At 45.5% G+C, this 20097-nt stretch overlaps 1 protein-coding gene across 7 annotated transcripts in view; it reads right to left on the minus strand.

The window, feature by feature from the left end:
• The window catches only part of PAX5 (paired box 5), a 138854-nt gene that overhangs the window by 66772 nt on the left and 51985 nt on the right, over positions 1–20097 (minus strand). For all 7 annotated transcript variants that reach the window (XM_013129845.1, XM_013129844.1, XM_013129842.1 and 4 more), the window contains one exon: positions 15654–15829. In XM_013129845.1, coding sequence (XP_012985299.1) covers positions 15654–15829 — 176 coding nt within the window. The remainder of the gene's footprint in view (positions 1–15653; positions 15830–20097) is intronic.

Raw genomic sequence — 20097 nt, forward strand, 5'->3', positions numbered from 1 at the left:
CTTGGGTCTGCCCCTGTTCTGACCACATGTGCTGTCCTCCCTGCAACAGACCTTTTGGCCTTCTTGCCGAAAACAATGTTTCTCCTCTTTTAAACCAGGCATTAATCCAAGGTCTCCAAAAGACACAGTACTGTCCCCACGTCAACAGCTAAAGCCCCTGCTCACACCTCATGTCAGCACCAAGCCAGACCCCATAGCTAACACCTCCAAGCCATCACGTTGTACTACTTTAATAAAGAAACATAAACAAATATAAATAATAAAATTAATAAATAAATCAAGTCCACCAAGCAGACTGTCCACAGAGCCCCCTGCCTCAGCCTGACAAAGAGAAGAAATTTGTAACATTAGATATGGTTCAGAGAGCTTAATCCAAAACAGCTCTAATTAATCTCCCCAGGCTTTCAGAAACTCAGCACCACTCTCAGCTGCATGGGCATGGGTGCTGTTCTGTCTGAGATTATAGAGGAATGGAAAATCCATCCTAACACTCTCCTCCTCAGCTGCCTCAGACCCAAACAGGAAAGGCATCTGAAAACCTATATATCAAAACCTCACCACTGCTGCCTGCTAGCCACCCCTCCATCTTGTAATTTACATGACATTCCCTGTGCTGCTCTCAGCAACCATCAAAACCAATTCTGCTTTGAAGCAAAAGCTATTTACACAGCTAATTGGGCCAAACCCCAGTTTTTCTTTGTTTTCAGCACTGTTGGGCCCTTTGCTGTCTCACAAGGCATGGAAGTTTGATTTCAATAGTACAACCTTTTTTCCTCAGTTTACATGGAATATTTCTGAATCACCCTTTCAAAAAAAAAGCATACTTTTAAAAAAAAATAACATCCGTGTTTTGTTTTAGCCCAAATCCAATTAGGATTATGCACATCCCCAGAGATTCCTCCGAAGATAGTGGGAATTACCTAGTTAGTGCACCCTGCCATGAAGACATTTACCCTCATACTTCAGAATAACTGACCTGGTTTTGACCCAATCTTCAGATTATCTGCATGTGGGAAATGACATGCTACATTTTATATTTCCAGAGTGCAATCCATAAGCAGACAGAGTCATCCTCAGATTTTCTGAAGGGACCCCCAGATCCAATCTAAATGCCTAGAATTTACCTGTTGTTTTTCTTCTATACATATAAATAGCTGCATTTCCATTTGCTCTTTGTTTCTCATTTTCATTTTGTTCTAATATCTGCATGTAAATGTCTGAAAATAGCATCTGTAATTGAAGATTATGAAGTATAGCCAGCTCCTGACAGGCTGCTAAGGAAGATGGATTATCCTCATTTTTCTGTAAATTTTGGAATTCATAAGCTATCAACACTGATCAGAATGTGACCGCACAGCTGTGTCAAGGCAGCCAGTATGGTGGCTGTGCAGCACCCGAGGAGGATGGCTCTCCCCAGCCACTCAGGGGTATGCACTACGGGAATCGTCCCTGGCTGCTCCTGGCATCTACAGATACATCTGACTCCCCTTTTGCTCCTCTCCCAACAACCCCCCCCCCCCCAAAAAAAAAAGAAAAAATTGAAAGTATGGAAATTCTCTGGTGTGCCAATTCACATCACAAAGCATAATTTATTGCATGGTTCTCCCTTTTTATTTATCCCTAAGTAGTAAACACAATTTCCATCCAGGGGGTTCGTTATATTCCACTCCTACCAGACAATCACAGCACACTTGAGGCAATTGTTTAGCCTCTTCCTCTCAATTTTCCCATTACTGGGAGTAAGTACTGTTGGGACTCTTTAATAGCCCGACTGCAGCCCATATCAATAACAGATGAGGTTTAATCGTCCAACACAAAAATTATTTAGGCTCAGTAAGGACATTCAATGTCATTTGCATAATGGCATTTCTATCCTGAGCACCTAACCCATCGTGCATAAACAAGGCCCTGGGACCATAAATAATAATAAATCATGACGTCCACACTCCTCTTGCTGTAATAGGAACCTCTCTTTGCAGAAATTATTTCAGCAGGAAATGGGCACTGTGATTTTAAAAACGTGGCATTGCACAGGCCAGTAAATCACCCATGTGCACACACACGCATGCTCCAGCAAGGCTGCCTGTGGTAAACAACAAACCCCACCAAACCAGAGCACAGAAAGCAGCCTGCACTTACTGCTGAAATCATCCTTTTTATTATTATCATTATTATTATTATTATTCTTGTTTCTTAGTCAGAGCTAGCAGACTAGATGAAAGCAAGGTCTGAAGAGTGTGCATGGTGTCTGGGCATGCGTATGCGGGGCCAATGGACCCATAAGTCTGCCAAAATCCACCTGGCTGTCCCTCCCACCCGCAACCCTTGAACCTCTTGAAAGTCCTTGAACCTTGTCTGTGATCTGGTGGGAAGCCAGCACACACCTGCAGACATGTTCTCCAACTATCCCTTGCACAGCCCATTTCCCAGTCACCCGTCTGGAGCAGAGGAAGCCAGTGGACTTATCTTCCGCTGGTCTGTAAACACTCTCCACAGGAATCATGCTAAGGAGGACCCAAGGGAGGTGATGTGGCTTTCTGAATTTGAGCCTCACCAGGCCACTAGCAAGCACCAGGTTGAAGGGACAGCGAAACAGTGGTAAGAGCTGACCTCTGCTTTGGGCAGGATTTGCATACTTCATCATCACACATTTATCCTCAACAGCTCCTTCCTTTGACAGTATAAACACCATTCTGTTTCCTTCAGGAGGTGAGATGCAAGTACGGATCACCCCAGCTCCCACTTGCCCTCACCAGCACTGCCCACCCCTGTTCCATGCCAGAACCTCCCAGAGAGGTTTACTGAGGAATGCAGAAATAGGATGACAAGTTTTGCAGAAGCTTCCTCCTGGTGTCAGTGTTGCATGCCCATCCTGGCTGCTGCACCTCAGTCATCTCCTCCCCAGTTTGGATCCATTACCCAGGGTATATTGTGCAGCCAAGATGTGCCAAGAAGGACTTTGGGGGATGAAGAGATGTGGAAACCCTCCTTTCCTTTTGCAGGTATGCTTCATATGGAGGGAAACCTTGGGCAGCGGACAATCTGGGGAATGTGTGGTGCTTTCTTTGATGTGACTTTTCCTAAGGATTAATGGACACTGAACCCCCCTCATCTCCTAGGGTAACTCTTGAGCTGGTTTTGCCCTTCACTAACTAGCTGAGACCTGCTGACACCCAAACCAATAGGAGCAGCTGCAGAATGGGAAGGCTTCGGCACAAGGCACTGGAGCAGGGCAGCATCACATACTTCGGAAACACCCTGTCCACCCTGCTTGCCTGCAGTACAGGGAGCAGGCTCCTCAGCCTCAGGACCCATCCAGAAACATCTTAAACTGTCTGCACACAGATATAGAAAAAGAAGCAGAAGAAAGGCAGGCTGATCAATGAGTGTGTATCTATAGGCTACCTATGGGGTGCTGGTTCCAGGTAAGGAGGCTGACACCCACAGCCTGATGTTGCTGGAGGCTCTGCACTTCCCCACTGTTGTGAAAGGCTCCAGCCAGTGACCTTCTATGAGGAAAAATCATCAATGACAGGTTTCCTTGAAACATTTCAGTTTTTATCAAAACATTCTCTGTTGGAAAGACAGTTTCAGCCAGGCACACTGCAGTTGTAATAATCTTCATCTTGCTGCTAAAAAGTCATCTGTGCTGGGGACACCCAGGCACTGCACACACAATGAAACATCACAACAAGAAAACAGCATCAGAAAAGAAGGTTGGAACTTACTGATGGTACAACCCAAGCATAGAATCATAGGATTACGTAGGTTGGAAAAGACCTTTAACATCATCAAGTCCAACCATTCCCCAGCACTGCCAAGGTCACCCCTAAACCATGTCACTAAAGGCCTCATCTACACAGTTTGTGAACACTTCCAGGGATGGTAATTCTATGGGAAGTCTCTCCCACCTCAGCATCTTTCCCACCTCAACAGCCACTCCAGTTCTTGTGCCAGATGTGTGCTTAGGGTTATATTTTGATACATTTCTCTACAAGTCACCTGAATGAACATGTGGCCACAGGGTCTGTGCCTTCAATAGTAACTCCCTCTGGTGTGAAGCCTCACAACTTGGCATTGCTGGAAAATTTCACACACAGTCTGACGACAATTTCTTGTATTCCTTGATTTTACCTGATATTTAATCATGTAGTTTAATTATTTAGAGAGGCCCTTATACCTTGGTCAGCTGTGAGCATGAAGGGGGGTTCTGCAGCACCAGGAATGAGCAGAAGAAACCCCTGCTCTGTGAGGTTGCCCTTATTCAATTATATTTTCAACATGAGAGAAGCAGGGCTGAAGCCATCCAACTATGTGCTAAGCTCCTCTTTTCAGATCAGCAAATTCTGCTGCCACCAGATTTTTAAGCAGCCACTATTCATATGAGCAAAGAGGAATTTTGAAGCTAGCCTTTTTTTCTGGAAGAAGCTTAGCTCCACAAATGTTTTTGTCATCATAAAACCATTTCTGTAGGTTGTTTCACTCAATCCCTTCCTAGACAAATGGCAACCAAAAACTATAGTATTCTTCTGAAAACTAAGCATCTGCACTGAGCACATTACTGAGGCTCCTGGATGCTTCATCCCAGGCCGCTCTCCATCTCATCATGCATACTGTGAGAACGGGATACTGCTCCCCAACCACATTTTCCTCATTTTCAATTGCAACTGTATTGAAGTTTCCCTAACTCATATAATAAGAACTGGAATGAATGGCAGACATCTGGACATCAGGGTTGCTCGATAATCCCAATTAAAACAAAGTTCCAGAGCTCCCTCATAGCAGGGCCAGCAATGGGAGAAGGCCATGCCTCTCAAGGCTTTACACAGCTGGGTCTTGAAAACCACAATGGATGGAGACAGAGCAACTCCTGAGGGCAGCTACTTCCCTGCCCAACTTGAGGGAAAAAAGATTCCCCTGGATCCTGCAGAGCCTCTCCTGCATCTGCTCATGACCCTGTCTCTCGTACTCCCACCATGCATCTCCATGAGAAGTTTGTCTTCTTCAAAGATGCCTTAGCACATCTAGATATTTTCAACCTGCATAGGGAGCATCTCTGAGAAACCCATCTTTGTCCACTAAAGTGGTGTATAGATTGAGAGAAAGCCTACAGAATGAGTGTAAACCAGTGGTTATTTCCAAGCAAAAGGGTAGAAATTGTATTTGAAACTATTCAAAGCCTGCAGGATCCAGACATCTATTGGGCACTAAGAAGAGAAATCTTGTTCCATTCTTCAAACACTGGTGCAAACCCTTCCTCTCAGATATTGTTTGAGCAGGCCAGGCTTTAAACATATCTATAGGCAAGTGTGTTTACTCACAGATTTATCTTTCCCTCTCTTGCAGGGCTAACACAGACACAAGGATGTTGGTCAATTTTGCTAAGACATACTCTTGGCCAACTAGTGCAACAACACAGTGTTGTGTTTTTCTACAGAGAAAACCAGCCTGGGGACAATTCCAGATCTCTTTTCCTGTGCAAGCGGAGTATCACATACACACACTGTAAAGTGCATGAATGATTTCCCTATTATTTTTCAAAGAGAAAAAGACTACATGAGCACTTATAATTGTAGTCATCTTACTCATATATTACACTTTGATGTGATACTGAAAAACTGATGGGTTTCCTTCAGCTCAGGAATAGCCCACTGTTTTGAGTGGCTACTGTCTATGACTTTTCCTGTAATGACAGGATGTCCATTAGCTGTCTGAAAACAAAGATGTGGGGTTTTATTTAAAACATATTGATGTGATAGAATTGGCTTACCTCTCTAAAATAATAAAAAAACCAATATCCACTTATTCACAAAACACATGATGAGCAAAGAGATACAAGTACTCAAAACTCCCAAATTGCAAGGAAATGTGGACATATCTGGCAAGACAGCAAGATGTGAAAGCTTTTCTTAAATTTCTCACCTCTATACCACACTTACAGAAGCTGTGGCAAGTCTGAAGATCACTGACTGCCTTTGCAGAACTTTGTTTCATGTCACTAAGGTCTGGGTCTAAAGCTGGTGTAACATGCTGAAATGAAATTCGGTGACACCTTCTCCACCTGACCCTGTGCACAACCTGGGGAGCCTGCTCAGGGCCAAAAACATCAGCCACTGCACCCACACAGAGCAAAGAGACAAGGACAAAGAGCTCCAGATACAACAAGGATGGCCTGTCCTCTAACTCAGAAATGTGTACTTTTACATGTCATCATAACTGAGAACAGTCAGGAGGAAAAAATCAGGAGTTACAAACCAGGAGTGTACTGCAATTCCTGAAGGCATTGTCTCTTCTGTATTTTGAGATTCCCCTCTCTGCTGGCACAAGAGGAGGAGGTGACAAACACTCTTCTGGGTGCGTGGAAAAGGACCCATGGCCTGCTCTACCGAAGCCAGACGTGATCCCCAGACAAAGCCACATGAGCAGGGATACAAGCCCCAGGAAGCTCAGCACAGCAAACTTGGAAGGCAGCAGCATCAGCATAAACCAAGGCCATCACTGGGGCTTTTCTAACAACCTAACAGGCACTGGGAGAGCTGTAATCTTTCAAAATCACCCTTGAAATCCCTAAAAGTCATGCACTGCTATTCTCCTCCAGCTTGGTCTCATTGTGCTGATTGGGCCACACACTGCTGGGAGGAGAGGGAAGAAGCAGGCATGGCCCAGTGGCTCTGTTTTGTTTGCTTTTTGGTTCATTTCATCAGGCTCTGACTCAGTACAGGCTAGTTGACACGCAGAGAGCCAGAAGGAAAAGAAACAGCCTGTGGGTTTCCTTACACAACAAGTACCTCCACGCTTTGCCAGCACAGCAGGGTCAGTGCAGTGAAACTCCAGCTCTGTCCTCCAACAGCAGCTGCTCTGTGCCAGAGCAGCACTGTCGGGGTTTTGCAACACTGGGCACTGCAGACCCCTGGAAACACTCCCTGTTGCCTTCTGGAAAAGTCTGCAGGAGAGACTCTGACATAGGGCTGCCTGCTGCTTTCAGATAAAGTGGTAAGGCCAGCAGCCACCAGCTCCCATGGGGAGGGATCCACAGGAAGGGCACAGAACTCAGGCAGGGGTTCAGGGTGTCCCCACACTGTCTGGACATGAGGGCTGGAATCCCTTGCATTATCCCACCTGGGCTTCTTCCCATCCCTTCTGCTTCCTCAAAGACCAGACATTTCAATTTCAGTCCCTGCTCAGGCAGACCCCCAGGGTGTCCATGCAAGCTGCAGGGTGCTCTCTGCAAAGATGATGCTGATGCAGGGAGATGTTAGCAGGATACATGGCTCCTGTCATGCTACTTCCCCAGGAAACTCCTCTCCACCACAACCCCACTGTCACACACAATACCACATGTTATACAACAGAGTCTGCTGTGACTGTCACCACCCAACATGACATGCTACAACAAGGCGGCACACACAGGGAATTTCATGCAGTCTTCAGGAGCTCATGCACAAAGAACCACTTGTAAGGGAGGCAGAGCAGCAAGGATGCAAATGGGAGGCACTGGCCCAAGCAACTGTGCTTTCTGCTGCTATTCTAACAGAAAAACCTCTCTACTCATGAAAGTTGATTTTCAGCAGGAAGAAACACCATGGCAAGCTTCTTTTCTCCTTCTTGACCCTAACACAGAGCCAAAGAAGAAGGCAGTGCACACGCTCTCCAGCCCCAGCATCATGATGGAAGCTCAGAGAAGAGACTGTCCTGAGGAGCCTTCAGCATCTCTGCAGCACCAGGGACAAGTCACTGCATACAGCTGCTCTAACTTGATCTGCAGTGCACTGGAAACTGCTTTCCTCTCCCCAGCAGTTACTTGTGTTCTCCATCCAGACAGCATGACCTTTGGAGACACTGCTCTCCCCTTGACACTGCACAATGCTTTTAGCCCTGTGCTGTGCAAATAAGTGACAATCTCAGTGATGGTGAACAGGAACAGTTATCTTACACAAGGTCTTACAATGCTGGAGGCTCAGCTTCCAGAAGCCAACAGCAAGTCAGAGCTCTGAGCTCTCCAGAGCATCCAGGGCGTCCTGGCAGGTGGAGAGGCTCTATCTAACACCCCTGCAGAATAATCTGCTATTTCACTGGGAGCCAATGGCTCCCTGTGAACCAGAAGCTGTGGTTGGCAGCATCATCTCAGGGCTTGAAAGGCTTTGTGCACAGAGCAGCTCTTCATCAACCCCATGTAGGGAGATGTGGGTAAGTGCAACTGTCACATCCAAATCGTTGCTGCTCCTTCTCAGTGAAATGCTCTGTGTTACAGCTCAGCACTGGTCCCCTTCAGTCTTTCTTACACCTCTTTAAATTTTACTCAGTAAGAAAAAAAATCACCAGCATAAGATGCCCTTCTGAGTAGCCTCTGACTTCCTCAAAGGAGACTCTTACAGTCTCTCCAAGTTTTGCACACCGGCTGGGAGAGATGGGCAGCATGAGGAGCAAGTCCCTCTCTGAGGCACACATGCCTGGTCCCTAGGAGGCCAGCAGCCCATTCCTACCACTCAATCACCCTGCCATGGCTTATCTTGCCTATGAGCAGCAAAGTCCTGCACTCAGGAATCAACAGAAAAATTGCAGCAAGAGGCCAGGGCTGCGTCCCACTAAGTGGTAAGAGCACAGGAGGGTCACCCCCAAGGGGGACAGTGCCAAAACCACCTGCAGCCCCCAGCAGGCACCCACACCCGGCTCCCACTCCACAATGCATGCAGTGAAGGCAGCTGCATTCATGGCTGCCCTCACGTAGGTTGCTGTCCTGGAGGGGATGCGTTCCCTTGCAGCAGTGGGGGAAGGAGGGATCTCTGCACAGCCTAACCCCCCACAGCCCCTGCACAGGGTTGGGGTCACAGGCACCAGTACTCCCAGCTGCTGTCCCTCCACTACCCTGCCTCCCCAGACCCCGCGCCCTTTCCATTTGGTAGGGGTATTGATCTGCTGGCAGCAATGGGCTGGATAATTAGCCAGGAATTAGGGTTTCTATTACAGCCAGGAGGCTGCCCCAGCTGATTTATCACCTGAATAATTTACTGTGATTGAAAGGAAATTAAAATGAACTCCATTTGACAACTGTGCGCTTTTATGGGCTTTAGTGAAGACTCAAAAGCCAAATTAATAGCTTGGTGTTGTTTAATAGTCTACTGAGAGTAAATATGGGAAGGTTTTTCCTCTCCTGATGTGCTCTCTTAGGCTGGATTTTAGAGCTGGATTTCTTTTTCCCTCCCACCAATAAAGCCACACACTGAACCAGAGGATGTTTTAGTTGGAAGAAGCACAGCTGTAAAAACCACAGGAACATCCTTGCTCTCTGCTCCTCATTGCACTGCTGATGTTTGCCCTTCCCTGCCTATTTCTGCAGGTAGAGGGGCTCCCAGCGCTGGAGCAAGGGTGGTCATTCAGGCAGCCAAGCAGGAAGACCTGCCTCTCCTGAGCTCAGTACCCTGATCACCACATACATCCCCACCACTCCAGATGGTATGCGGGTGCATTTGGTACAGCTTGGGGTGCTGAGCCCAGGTCTGCCTCCTGGACTTCTGCCTGCATTCAGGGAGTCCTCTGCAGAGCTGGCAGGTCAATGCTGAACTCCACTTTGCCTCTTCCTTTTCTTGCTTATCTTTCTCAGTTTTAGCATTTGTGTTCATTTGTCAAGCCATATGCTGTTGTTTTGTTTTCCTTTTTACCTTTCATCTGTCACACAAGCCATGGATAAGAACTTGCATTTACATGCTCAAATCACTTTTGCAGGTGGCAGATCAAGACTATGGACATTCAAATATGGCCATGAGTTAGTTGCATAATTTTGTTACTGGACAACATAAAGTTTTGGGTAAACACGAGTAAATATCAACTCTGCAACTCTCATTGCAAGTGTCAGATTATTTGAAGATGCTCAGCAGTCTTTGTCCACCCAAATGTCGTGTTCTTCAGGAATAACCGTATCATCCACACTCCAGCAACCTGGACCAGTCATATGGTCCTGCAGTTTATTCCTTCCTTCTGCTTCTCCAGTAACTGCATTTTGAGAGTACTCTTTGCACATGGCTTTATCTAGGGCTTTCCCTGTTATTCCTGAAGATCAAACCCCAATATTGTTAGGACGACTGTGCACTTCTGAGCTCTCAGGAACAGCACTCCTGCAAACATACCATCCAACACAGCTCCTTACAGTGAAAAATCAACATTCCTTTTTCAAAGCTGAAGCATAATTGGACAGGAAGTAAAACCTGAAGATTTTCAAACAGAATTTAAGCCCCCCTCTTAGTTAGTTCAAAGAAAACCTTCACTGTAACTATCTCTGAAACTGAGCACAATCAGGTTTCAACTTCCTGCAATTTTTCCAGTTTATTAGAAATTTGGGCAGTTCATTAGCTATCCAAATTTCACTTGCCTATGCTTCAGATTCAGACTTTTCAACACTGCATGCCAAGAATACATATACTATTACGTGTTTGCCAGGTTACTGGTTTCTACCTCAGCCCAGAATATCGACATTTTATCCAGAAATTAATCCAATAACAGGTATTCAGTTCAGTTCTAGCTGAAAGTAATGGGAAAGCATGAGCAAGAGCCTGGGAATTAACTGCTATTAGCGGCAAGCAGTTCCCTTTTAAGTCAGTGACCTACATATTGTTGAATCTGGTCACATCATGTTATGGCTCATTATGGCCCTGATCTAAAGTCTATTGAAGTCAATAGAAATATTCCTTTTGGCTTCAATGAGTATTTGATTGGGCCCATGTGTGAAGCTGAAAATACAAGAGAATCCATTTCTGTTCTGGACAGAAATCCAGCATAGATAATTCTCTTCTTTATTCTGGGGAAATTAATGTACTGCTTCTCCTGTTGAGCTGATCCTTCTGTAGATCCTTCATCCCAGTCTTGCCCTTAGAGGCATTAGTCACACTCTCTCACAGCAACAAAAAGCACGCTGGCTTGCAAGCACCAGGCTTTACCCCTGCTCGATTTGATCAGGCTTTAATGCACCTATCCACCCTCCCAGGCCTGAAGTCCTCCTTCCAGATCACAGCTGTTTCCTGGGTCTCAATCTTCAGGTATGTCTCCTGTCCATACTTTAGCTGGTGAATGCATTTGAGTCCACAGTTAGTTCACACTGCTAATGCTATGGGCTGGGCCTGCCCAGAACAGCTTTCCCAGGGAGCTCCATCCTCCATCCTTCTGGCTGGATTGCAGGAAGCCGCCAAAGGACAGTCAGCCTCAGCCATGCAAACCCTTGATTTGCTGGGTACAGCCGGCACCTCTGGTTCCGCCAGCTGGATTCTCCTAATGGACTACGCACTGGAAAATCAGCCTACTCAGTACAGCAGCTCTGTGCATAGGAAGGGCACAGGACTATTGCCAATTCTAGATAAAATCTGAATTGTTGGTGCAGTGATCACAAACAATGGTTGTGCCTATAACAGGGGCCAGGCTGAAGTACCTTACCTGCCATGGACGTAGCCATACAGCAAAATGCCAGGGCAGGCTTCTTGTGTCAGTACAGCTTTCTCTGAGGGAAGCCTGGATGTGGAATGTGCTGGCTATAGCACATTTGTGCTAGCACAAACAGCACTTCCTGTGGGCAGGAGGACTGCACTGGAGCAGACAAAACAGGGAGCAGCAGGATCCATATGAACACACCCCAAGAGGCATGGAGAGAACGGAAATCGCTGCCAGCCCAGGAGGCAGATGCTGTGAAGGCTTTCCTTCTCCAAGACCTGAGGATTATGTGACATTGAAGACACAGACTTTGTCCCAGCTGATGAAAGAGCTGCACAGTGCTGGTGGTCTGAAGCCATGAGCAGAACAGTGGTACAACAGTGGTGTTCTAAACACACTGCTATGTACATTTCCAAACTCCTGCCCACAAATATGTAAAATCAGTTTTCCATGAGCATTTGCAGCCGAGGCAAATCAATCATGGGCTCTTTGCAAAAAAAATGAGCACAAAAGCACTCAAACGTCAGGGAAAGGCATTTATTTTACACAAGAATTCATGTTGATAGCAGAGCTCTGTCAGGGAAAAGCAGGCCAGGGTGCTTTTAGAGTACTGACTTTATGCCTTGGTTACTTGCCCAGAACATACAGACACAAGAGGGCTCAACTACATTTGTGCAGCCAGCCCTCAGGATCCCCAGCTGTCAGCTGCAGGACTTCACCTGCTGTCCAACGTTTCTTGCGCTCTACAAGCACAGGTATCTCACATCCATGCTGCAGAGGATATACCCATACATGCACAGCTGCATTGCTGGGTTCCAGGTTACAAAACGAGGCACATAATAGGAGATGCCTCACTTGACCACCCCCAGCAAACAGTCATAGAATCATAAAATCTGGTTTGGGTTGGAAGAGACCTTACAGCTCATTCAGTTCCAGCTCCCTGCCATGGGCAGGGACACCATCCACTAGAGCAGGTTGCTCCAAGCGCCATCCAGCCTAGCCTTGAACACTGCCAGGGATGGTGCAGCCACAGCTTCTCTGAGCAACATGTGCCAGGGCCTCACCACCCTCACAGGGAAGAACTTCTTCCCAAGATCTAAACTAAATCCCCCCTCTTTCAGCTTGAAGCCATTCCCCTTGTCCTATCCCTACAGACCCTTGTCAAAAACCTCTCTCCAGCTTTCTTATCACCCTTTTAGGCACTGAAAGCTGCTCTAAAGCCTCCCCAGAGCCTTCTCTTCTCCAGGTAGTTAATTATACAAACCCATGTTGGTGGTGGGATCCCTGCCTCACCCAGTGCATGCAATGGGCACTGTTTCTGAACAAAGGACTGCCTGATATTTAATTTTCTGTCACTGTTCAGTTATTGCCTTCTCCCCATTGTTGTATGAGCCCTTCCCTTAAGACAAGTATTCATTCCCTTTGAGTCTCTCTATAGAAAGCACAGTTTACAGCAGATATGAAAACTCAGACGATGCTTTCCAAGAGCCCAACCCATACTGAGGTAAGAAAAAACTCATGAGTCTCCATTTCATGCAAGTGAACTGAGGGAAACGGTAAAAATGGAAAAGTAAAGGAAATAGATTGGAAGCTCTTAAAGTAAAAGGTTTGGAAGTATCACACAACACATCAAACCTGTCTACCTATATGAGGGTCAATGTACGCTTTCCAACAGTACAGATTCCAAGAACAAAAATGCATCAGGAGGACTTTAGGGCTAACCTTCAGCCAGGGGGCAACTGTGCTGAGGCTGCAAATTCTTTGCTATGCAGGAGGGACCTGTTCTTCCTTCCCACAATGCAGCACTGCCAAGGGACTGTTCCCAGCACACAAGCAAAGATGAAGACTTAGAAAAGAAATGCCAAACAGGGAGAAAAAGGAACTTCCTTGTCTAGAGAATGGCAATTCTTCCAGTAAAAAACCTGGAGCCTCCTCAGATGAACAGCACATGGGCATCAAATTTTTGTGCCCAAATAAAATTATCAATAATTCACCTGGCTGCTACTGGAACAAATTTCTAAGAAAGCAGATAAGCAGTAGGTCAAATGCTCCTACTAGACTTTTTGCCACATCTCATCTTTATGGGGAGGATCATCTTTTCCTTATTTTCTTCTACAGAAATAGCTCAGGACTCCACACTGCTGACTTAGCTCCTAATGCACCACTTCTGGGTTCAGCAGCACTCTGGAAGTCTCGGTTTACTACAACAATCTATTGCAGGGACAAAACTGGTTTTCTAAATCACATCATTTATATGCTCAGTGTTTTCTTTCTCATTGATTTTTTTGGCCTTACTAATTGATCCAGACAGCTTCTCCGCTGTGGTTTAGTATTATGACAGCTTTGCTTAAATCACCAAAGAGGTAAAACATGACTGCTTCAGGTAAGGGGTGGAGTTCACACCACATCATTGTGAACCAGAGCTGGTTTGCACAGAACATATACTTTCATGTTGAAAGCTTTAGATGCCACCAAAAAGCAGAAGCCAACCCCAAACAGCCACGAGCCCTTAACCAGGCAAGCTGCTGCTCAAGTTCTGCTCAACACTTTTAGTACATCATAGTATTACATTTCTCAGCATCTGACTTTCCAGAGCATACAGAGAGTACCCTGTTAATCAAATTAGTAGCTGTGTATCTCCAATCTTAATGATCTGGCTGCACAGGCATTCTTGTCACAGCTTCCTACATGGACCCAGGAAGCTTCTTGCTCCACCAACAGTTGAATATCCTGAATTTGACAATCGGGATATTTCAGCGACATCCTCATTCAGTTCTCCCATTCTTCCTGTTAAACCAGTAAAAGCTTGCCTGCATAAATGTACACTCACTGATGGACTGAATGACAGTCCTGCATCTGTCTCAGAGACTTCACAGAAACGAATAGAAACGAATAAATGATCCTCTTCTACCACTGCTCTCTTTGTAAGGATTGTTTTGGCGTGTAAAAGTTTCACAGAGACAGATCTAACACTACACAACTTCCAAGTGCAGGAATGAGTGCAGTGCCAGTCCTCTCCAGTATTACCCGTGTTCGGATGGGATAACCTCCATCTAGTGGTATGCGGAGGCCATTTCACCTTCCAGAGACAATGAGTGTTTGGCTTTCCTAACCAAAAAAAAATAAAATTAACCTCAGCAGCTCTCCTATCTTTTTCCATCTCGAGTTCAGCTCTGCAGAGTTTCTTAGCAAACATAAAAGAGGGAAACTACAAAACCAGCAGAAGCTGGTGAAAAGCAAACAGCTCTATGAATGAAATAACAAGTGACAGATGTGAGCTTAAAAGCATGAGGAATTTCTGTTCTACCATAAGACTTTCAGAATAAGTAATTTTTTTTAAATTGATACCAATACCTATTCCTTAAAGGAATGAAGCCAGCTGGCTGCCATGAGATAATCTCTGGTGGCCCTCAAACGTACAGGTTCCTCCGAGTGAAATCAGTGGTTGCAGTTTAGAAAGTCCATCCACCTTGCTAAAAAGCAGGTCTAATATTAACACTGAAGATTAATGACCAGATACCTCATTAAGTAGCCAGCTAGACCTATACTGGTTCTGACAGCAATATATTCATTTCTACCTCCTTCTCAGCAACTAAATTAAAGGCTGCTGCCCAAGGAGAACACAGAGAGTCATAGCTCATCAGTTTTTGCATGTGCTTCTGTATTGCTCCTTCAAAAATGGAACTTTCCTAAAAAATTAGTGCCAAGTCCTTCTCAAACACACTGCTAATCTGTAGGTGCAACTAATTTACCTTCAATACTAATTGGGTGTTTCTCTCAGCAAATGGCCGATTACATGCATAATAAGCCATTTCTGGATACAAAAATCTAATTTGTATGCACAATCATGGTAACTATGAACCAAAATTAGACATTGGGATTTGCACATCTTTTCCTTGCTACCTGCAGAGCCTGATTTTGATTTAACAAAAGCATCAGAAGATGTGATATTCTTTAAGGACTCACTTAATGTAACTGGTCCAGATCAGGTGTAATTTCATATCCAAATACTTGCTAATGTTTACACAACAAATGTTTTCCTTCGTTTTTTAAAACTCATTATTTATGTCTAATGTGCACTCAGCTGAGAGGAGCTTAGCTGAGAAGATCTTAACATGACACATGTTTCTCTATGTTCTTCTACTGACATTCTTGAGACACATTTGGTGATGCCCACTAAACAGACCTCTGCCAGGAAAAAAGTGTATCTGGAAAATGTTGAACATTTGCTGTAGTACCTGCTCTGGTTTGATGGGCTCAGTTGTTGTGAAAATGTCAGAATAATGTTGCCTCTCGAAGACTCGATCCAACACTTCTAGCTGCTGCTGGGTGAAAAGGTCTCCTCGCATCTGTTTCCGAAGAAAATCTCTGCCTGGGAGAGAATGGCCATTTGGTACTGGAGATTCCTGAATACCTTTCAAAGAGGAGAGAGAAGGAGAATAAGTAGTCATCACAATGGTGAGACGTACATATGACTGTCTAATTTTATACCTCCATTACAGCCAACCCTCAACACAATTTACCATTAATGATTTTACACATGATTTAAAGGCAGGACAAAAGCAGGATAACGGTCACATCCTTGCTCGCATGACTTTTACTGCACCACCTGAGAACATGTCTGGTTTGTGGTCTGGATACCAGAGGACACAGGAGAATCACGTACACCACTTATGCTACAGTCACAGCCAACTTGGGTCAGCTCCTGCAGATCTATTTTGCCCAGATATCCAAAATGCTTCACCCCTTCCGGTGGTACCAGAAAGTCTTGCTGAGCTCTATTCTGTGCCAAGCACTGAGCTATGATGTGCCCCTTGTTGAGAACCGGGAACTCTCCATCCAGCCCCACCTCCCCCCATACTGAGATAGGATGTCTTGGGGCTGAGTTACCACCACCTCAGCAAGACCTGATGTGATGTACTCCCTTGGCACTGCAGTTTCACTTTGTATTCCTTAAACTTACCAGTATGATGAAAGCCTGGCCTCCCCAGCACGTTTATGTCTCTCTCCCCTTTGGCAGAGATTTTTAGCAGAAGTCATAAGTGACTGCCCATGGCTGAAAAGCCATGAGACAAAAACATTTGAAAAAAAATGTTTAGATTGGCAGTTCAAAAAGACTCCTGCAATACAGGGGCTTGTTTCAATTTGCTTTTAGGAGATTCACAATGGTTTTCTAGTCTTCCTTCACCTGTCAGTGCTAGGAATGTATCTTTTATGCACTGAAAGCTGAGGTCTGCAGTATTCCCAGGACTCCAGGAGGTGGAACTCCAAGAACAACAGTAAATATCAGATTTCTTCTACAGACACAACACCGCACTAGGCCAAGGGAGGAAACATTTCAAAAATAGAAACTCTCTGCCAAGATAGTTCTGAGGAGCAGAATTCAAATGTGCCCTAAACAACAAGATTTTAATGAGTGTTGCAGTGGCTTACTGTACTGTCCAAGGAGCCTGCAGAGGAGTAACATCACTCAGGACTTCTCTGGTAGATTCTGCATCAAGTTTTGGTCAGCAAGTTTGAGGAGATCTGTGCAAAGACACCCTGCTGCTGTAGAAAACAGTTTTGTCTGCAGACGTATGTGGAACACAGGTGGTGCCCAGTGGACAAGGCTTTTCACAAAGGACTATTGATTTGAGATCAACCTTCAGCACAGCTGGATTTTGTAGAAACCCATGTGTATCCACAAAACCAAGCCACTTTAATGGAGAGGACTCAAACTGGGGAACAACACATGAAATATTTTTTCAACCTAGCTTACTCTCTGTAACAAACTGCTTGCATTTGATGTTAGCAATTAATGCTGGATACTTCCTCCTCAATTGTAGTTCAGCAATTTAGGTAACAACAGCTTTGTTTTTACCTGTTTACACGAAGTCACACAACTTAAATCAAGAGTAGACAGTGTTGGCTTTTATGAAGTGCAAGGATCAGTTTCTTCCACCCTGGAAAAAAAAAATCTGAACCTGTCCTCTGAATACAAAGCCTAAGCATGTGTAAAGAGCTGTGAAAAAATACAAAGGGGTATAGGAAAACAATGTATCATAGAATCATAGAATAGTTAGGGTTGGAAAGGACCTTAAGATCACCTAGTTCTAACTCCCCTGCCATGGGCAGGGACACCTTACATTAAAGCATGCCACCCAAGGCTTCATCCAACCTGGCCTTGAATACTGCCAGGGATGGAGCATTAACAACCTCCCTGGGCAATCCATTTGAGTGCCTCATTACCCTTACAGTAAAGAACTACTTCCTTATACCAATCTAAACTTCCCCTGTTTAAGTTATAACCCATTACCCCTTGTCACATCACTAAAGTCTATAGTGAAGAGTCCCTCTCCAGCATACTTGTAGCCCCCCTTCACATACTGGAAGGCTGCTCTGAGGTCTCCATGCAGCCTTCTCTTCTCCAGGCTGAGCAGCCCCAACTTTCTCAGCGTATCTTCATACAGGAGGTGCTCCAGTCCCCTAATCATCCTCGTGGCCCTCCTCTGGACTTGTTCCAACAGTTCCATGTCTTTTTTATGTTGAGGACACCAGAACTGCACACAATACTCCAAGTGAGATCTCACGAGAGCAGAGTAGAGGGGCAAGATCACATGCTTTGACCTGCTAGTCACACTCCTTTTGATGGAGCCCAGGATATGGTTGGCTTTCTGGGCTGCAAGCACACGCTGCCAGTTCATATTCATTTTCTCATCGACCAACACCCACAAGTATCTTTAAATGTATATTTTCTTTTTTTTTTTTTTACTACTCTAAATCAAATAATATCTAGTAGACCTGATACGAGTTTAGTCAACCATAGCTTATAAGATTAAAATTCTTCTTGCTAGCTGCATGGTAGCAAAGGGCCAGGGAGACCCTGCCTCTGGAGCATGGAAACACTGGCTTTAAATTTCAGGTTAAACTAATGTTATTTACAGTTTGGCATCACAGTTAAAGCTTTATGCATTTTTAATCTAAAGGGAGTAATGAAAAAGAGTGAAATGACCCAAGACACGGCATGACCTGGAAAATGTTCTTGGCAATGCCGGTACAGTCTGTGCATTGTTTATACACCCAGACATTAGGTGTATAATGAGACCCCATCATATTTAAATACAGAGCAGCTGAGCAGCGTTTCACCAGCAGCATGTTCATTACAGGGCACAGCTCTGGATTCCTGGGTGCGAACATCTTGGAGAAGAGAAGCCAGCTGAAAGTGAAGTGTGGTGCAGCAGCCTTAGCCAGAGATGGGTCTTGGGGCCAGGTGGGCAGTAGAGTCATCCTGGGAGCTTGGCTCCCGCCCCAGATCCAGCAGTACGATGTCCAGAGAGGCTCAGGATGGGCCCATATGGAGACAACTCCAAGCAGCCATTGCACCAGCTTGGCCACATCCGTCACTACCTTCCTTCCAAGGGGAAGTGAGGCAGGGGACCACCCTCCATGTCTGCCACCAAGCACTCCAAGAAATACAAGGAAGAGGAGGAGATCTCTCTCTGCAAGGAAAATCCAGACAAACGCTGTACCAGAGAAACCCAGGAGGGAGCCCATGGATGAAATGCCTTGCTGCGCAGTGCTGGGCAATATGGTGGGGGATGAAATCACCCTGAGATGGTGATGCAGCTCTGGAGGGACTTGGTCTCAAGGCCAGCATTTGATACAGTGCTGGAAGTACTCCCTGCACAGCCAGCCATAGAGGGCTGCCTCCTTACACCATCTACACAGCTCAGTTTGCTGCTGTTGTCACTTGCCATCCCGACACCTGAGATAAGATCAGTTTCTAAGATGCACTTCCAGGCACTGCCGAGCTACACAGAGAAGAAGGAGCAACACATGCAGAGCTACTGCCAGGGAGGGAATTGGGTGGAATGGAGCAGGCTGGGACCACGATATGGCTGTCACTGTCCAGAGGATCCAGTACCTGTGTGAGAGGAGTCTGGGAACCATCCAAACATCACTAGCCCTCTCCGCCTCCCATGAATGAAGGAGCTGCTTGTTTTTTCACAGTGTTTCCCAGACTTGAGCTAATTCCAAGGAAGTACTGGATTTTGCTGCACAAGACTTTTTATACACTGTTTATGACATCTGAAAGTTTGTAAATGTCTTTGGGATGCATTTCGTTGTTAGACATTATACAAATGTCAGATAATTGCCATTAGCATTATGCATTGTTTAAATACATTACAATATCTTCAATAATTAAAATAGTGTTGGCAGGTTTGGAACAGTTTGTTTTATAACTAGGCTCCAGGGAGTGGTAAAAACATTTTTCATATAATCAATGCATCCACCTCGGAGGGTTATGTTTTGTTGACAGTAGCACTATGTGTGTACCTACCTACTCTGCACAATTAGTTCCCAGTCCAGTGGCAGCTTTCCAGAAATGCTAATGAAGAGTACAGATATAATACTCTCCTTAATGCAAAAGAGGACATTCTTCTCAGACAAGTGTTTCATCCCTCATCTCTAGCAGATCACACAAGCAGGCAAAATGGTGCTGGTAGACCACAACTTTCTGAACTACCTGGGATGCAGAGCTCTTCCAGCCCAGCACAAACCCAAAAAGTGACGTCTCACCTGGGGATGTCCATCAGCCCCTGCACCCAGACCTGTCCTGATGCCCCAGGGAGAGCCCCTGCCTCCCAGTCTGCCAGTATTAAGCCCCAGTATGTGCTGGACCTGCTCCACTGCCTCCCACCA

Source organism: Melopsittacus undulatus, chromosome Z, assembly GCF_012275295.1.
Source record: "Melopsittacus undulatus isolate bMelUnd1 chromosome Z, bMelUnd1.mat.Z, whole genome shotgun sequence".
In the NCBI taxonomy this organism is placed as follows: Eukaryota; Metazoa; Chordata; class Aves; order Psittaciformes; family Psittaculidae; genus Melopsittacus; species Melopsittacus undulatus.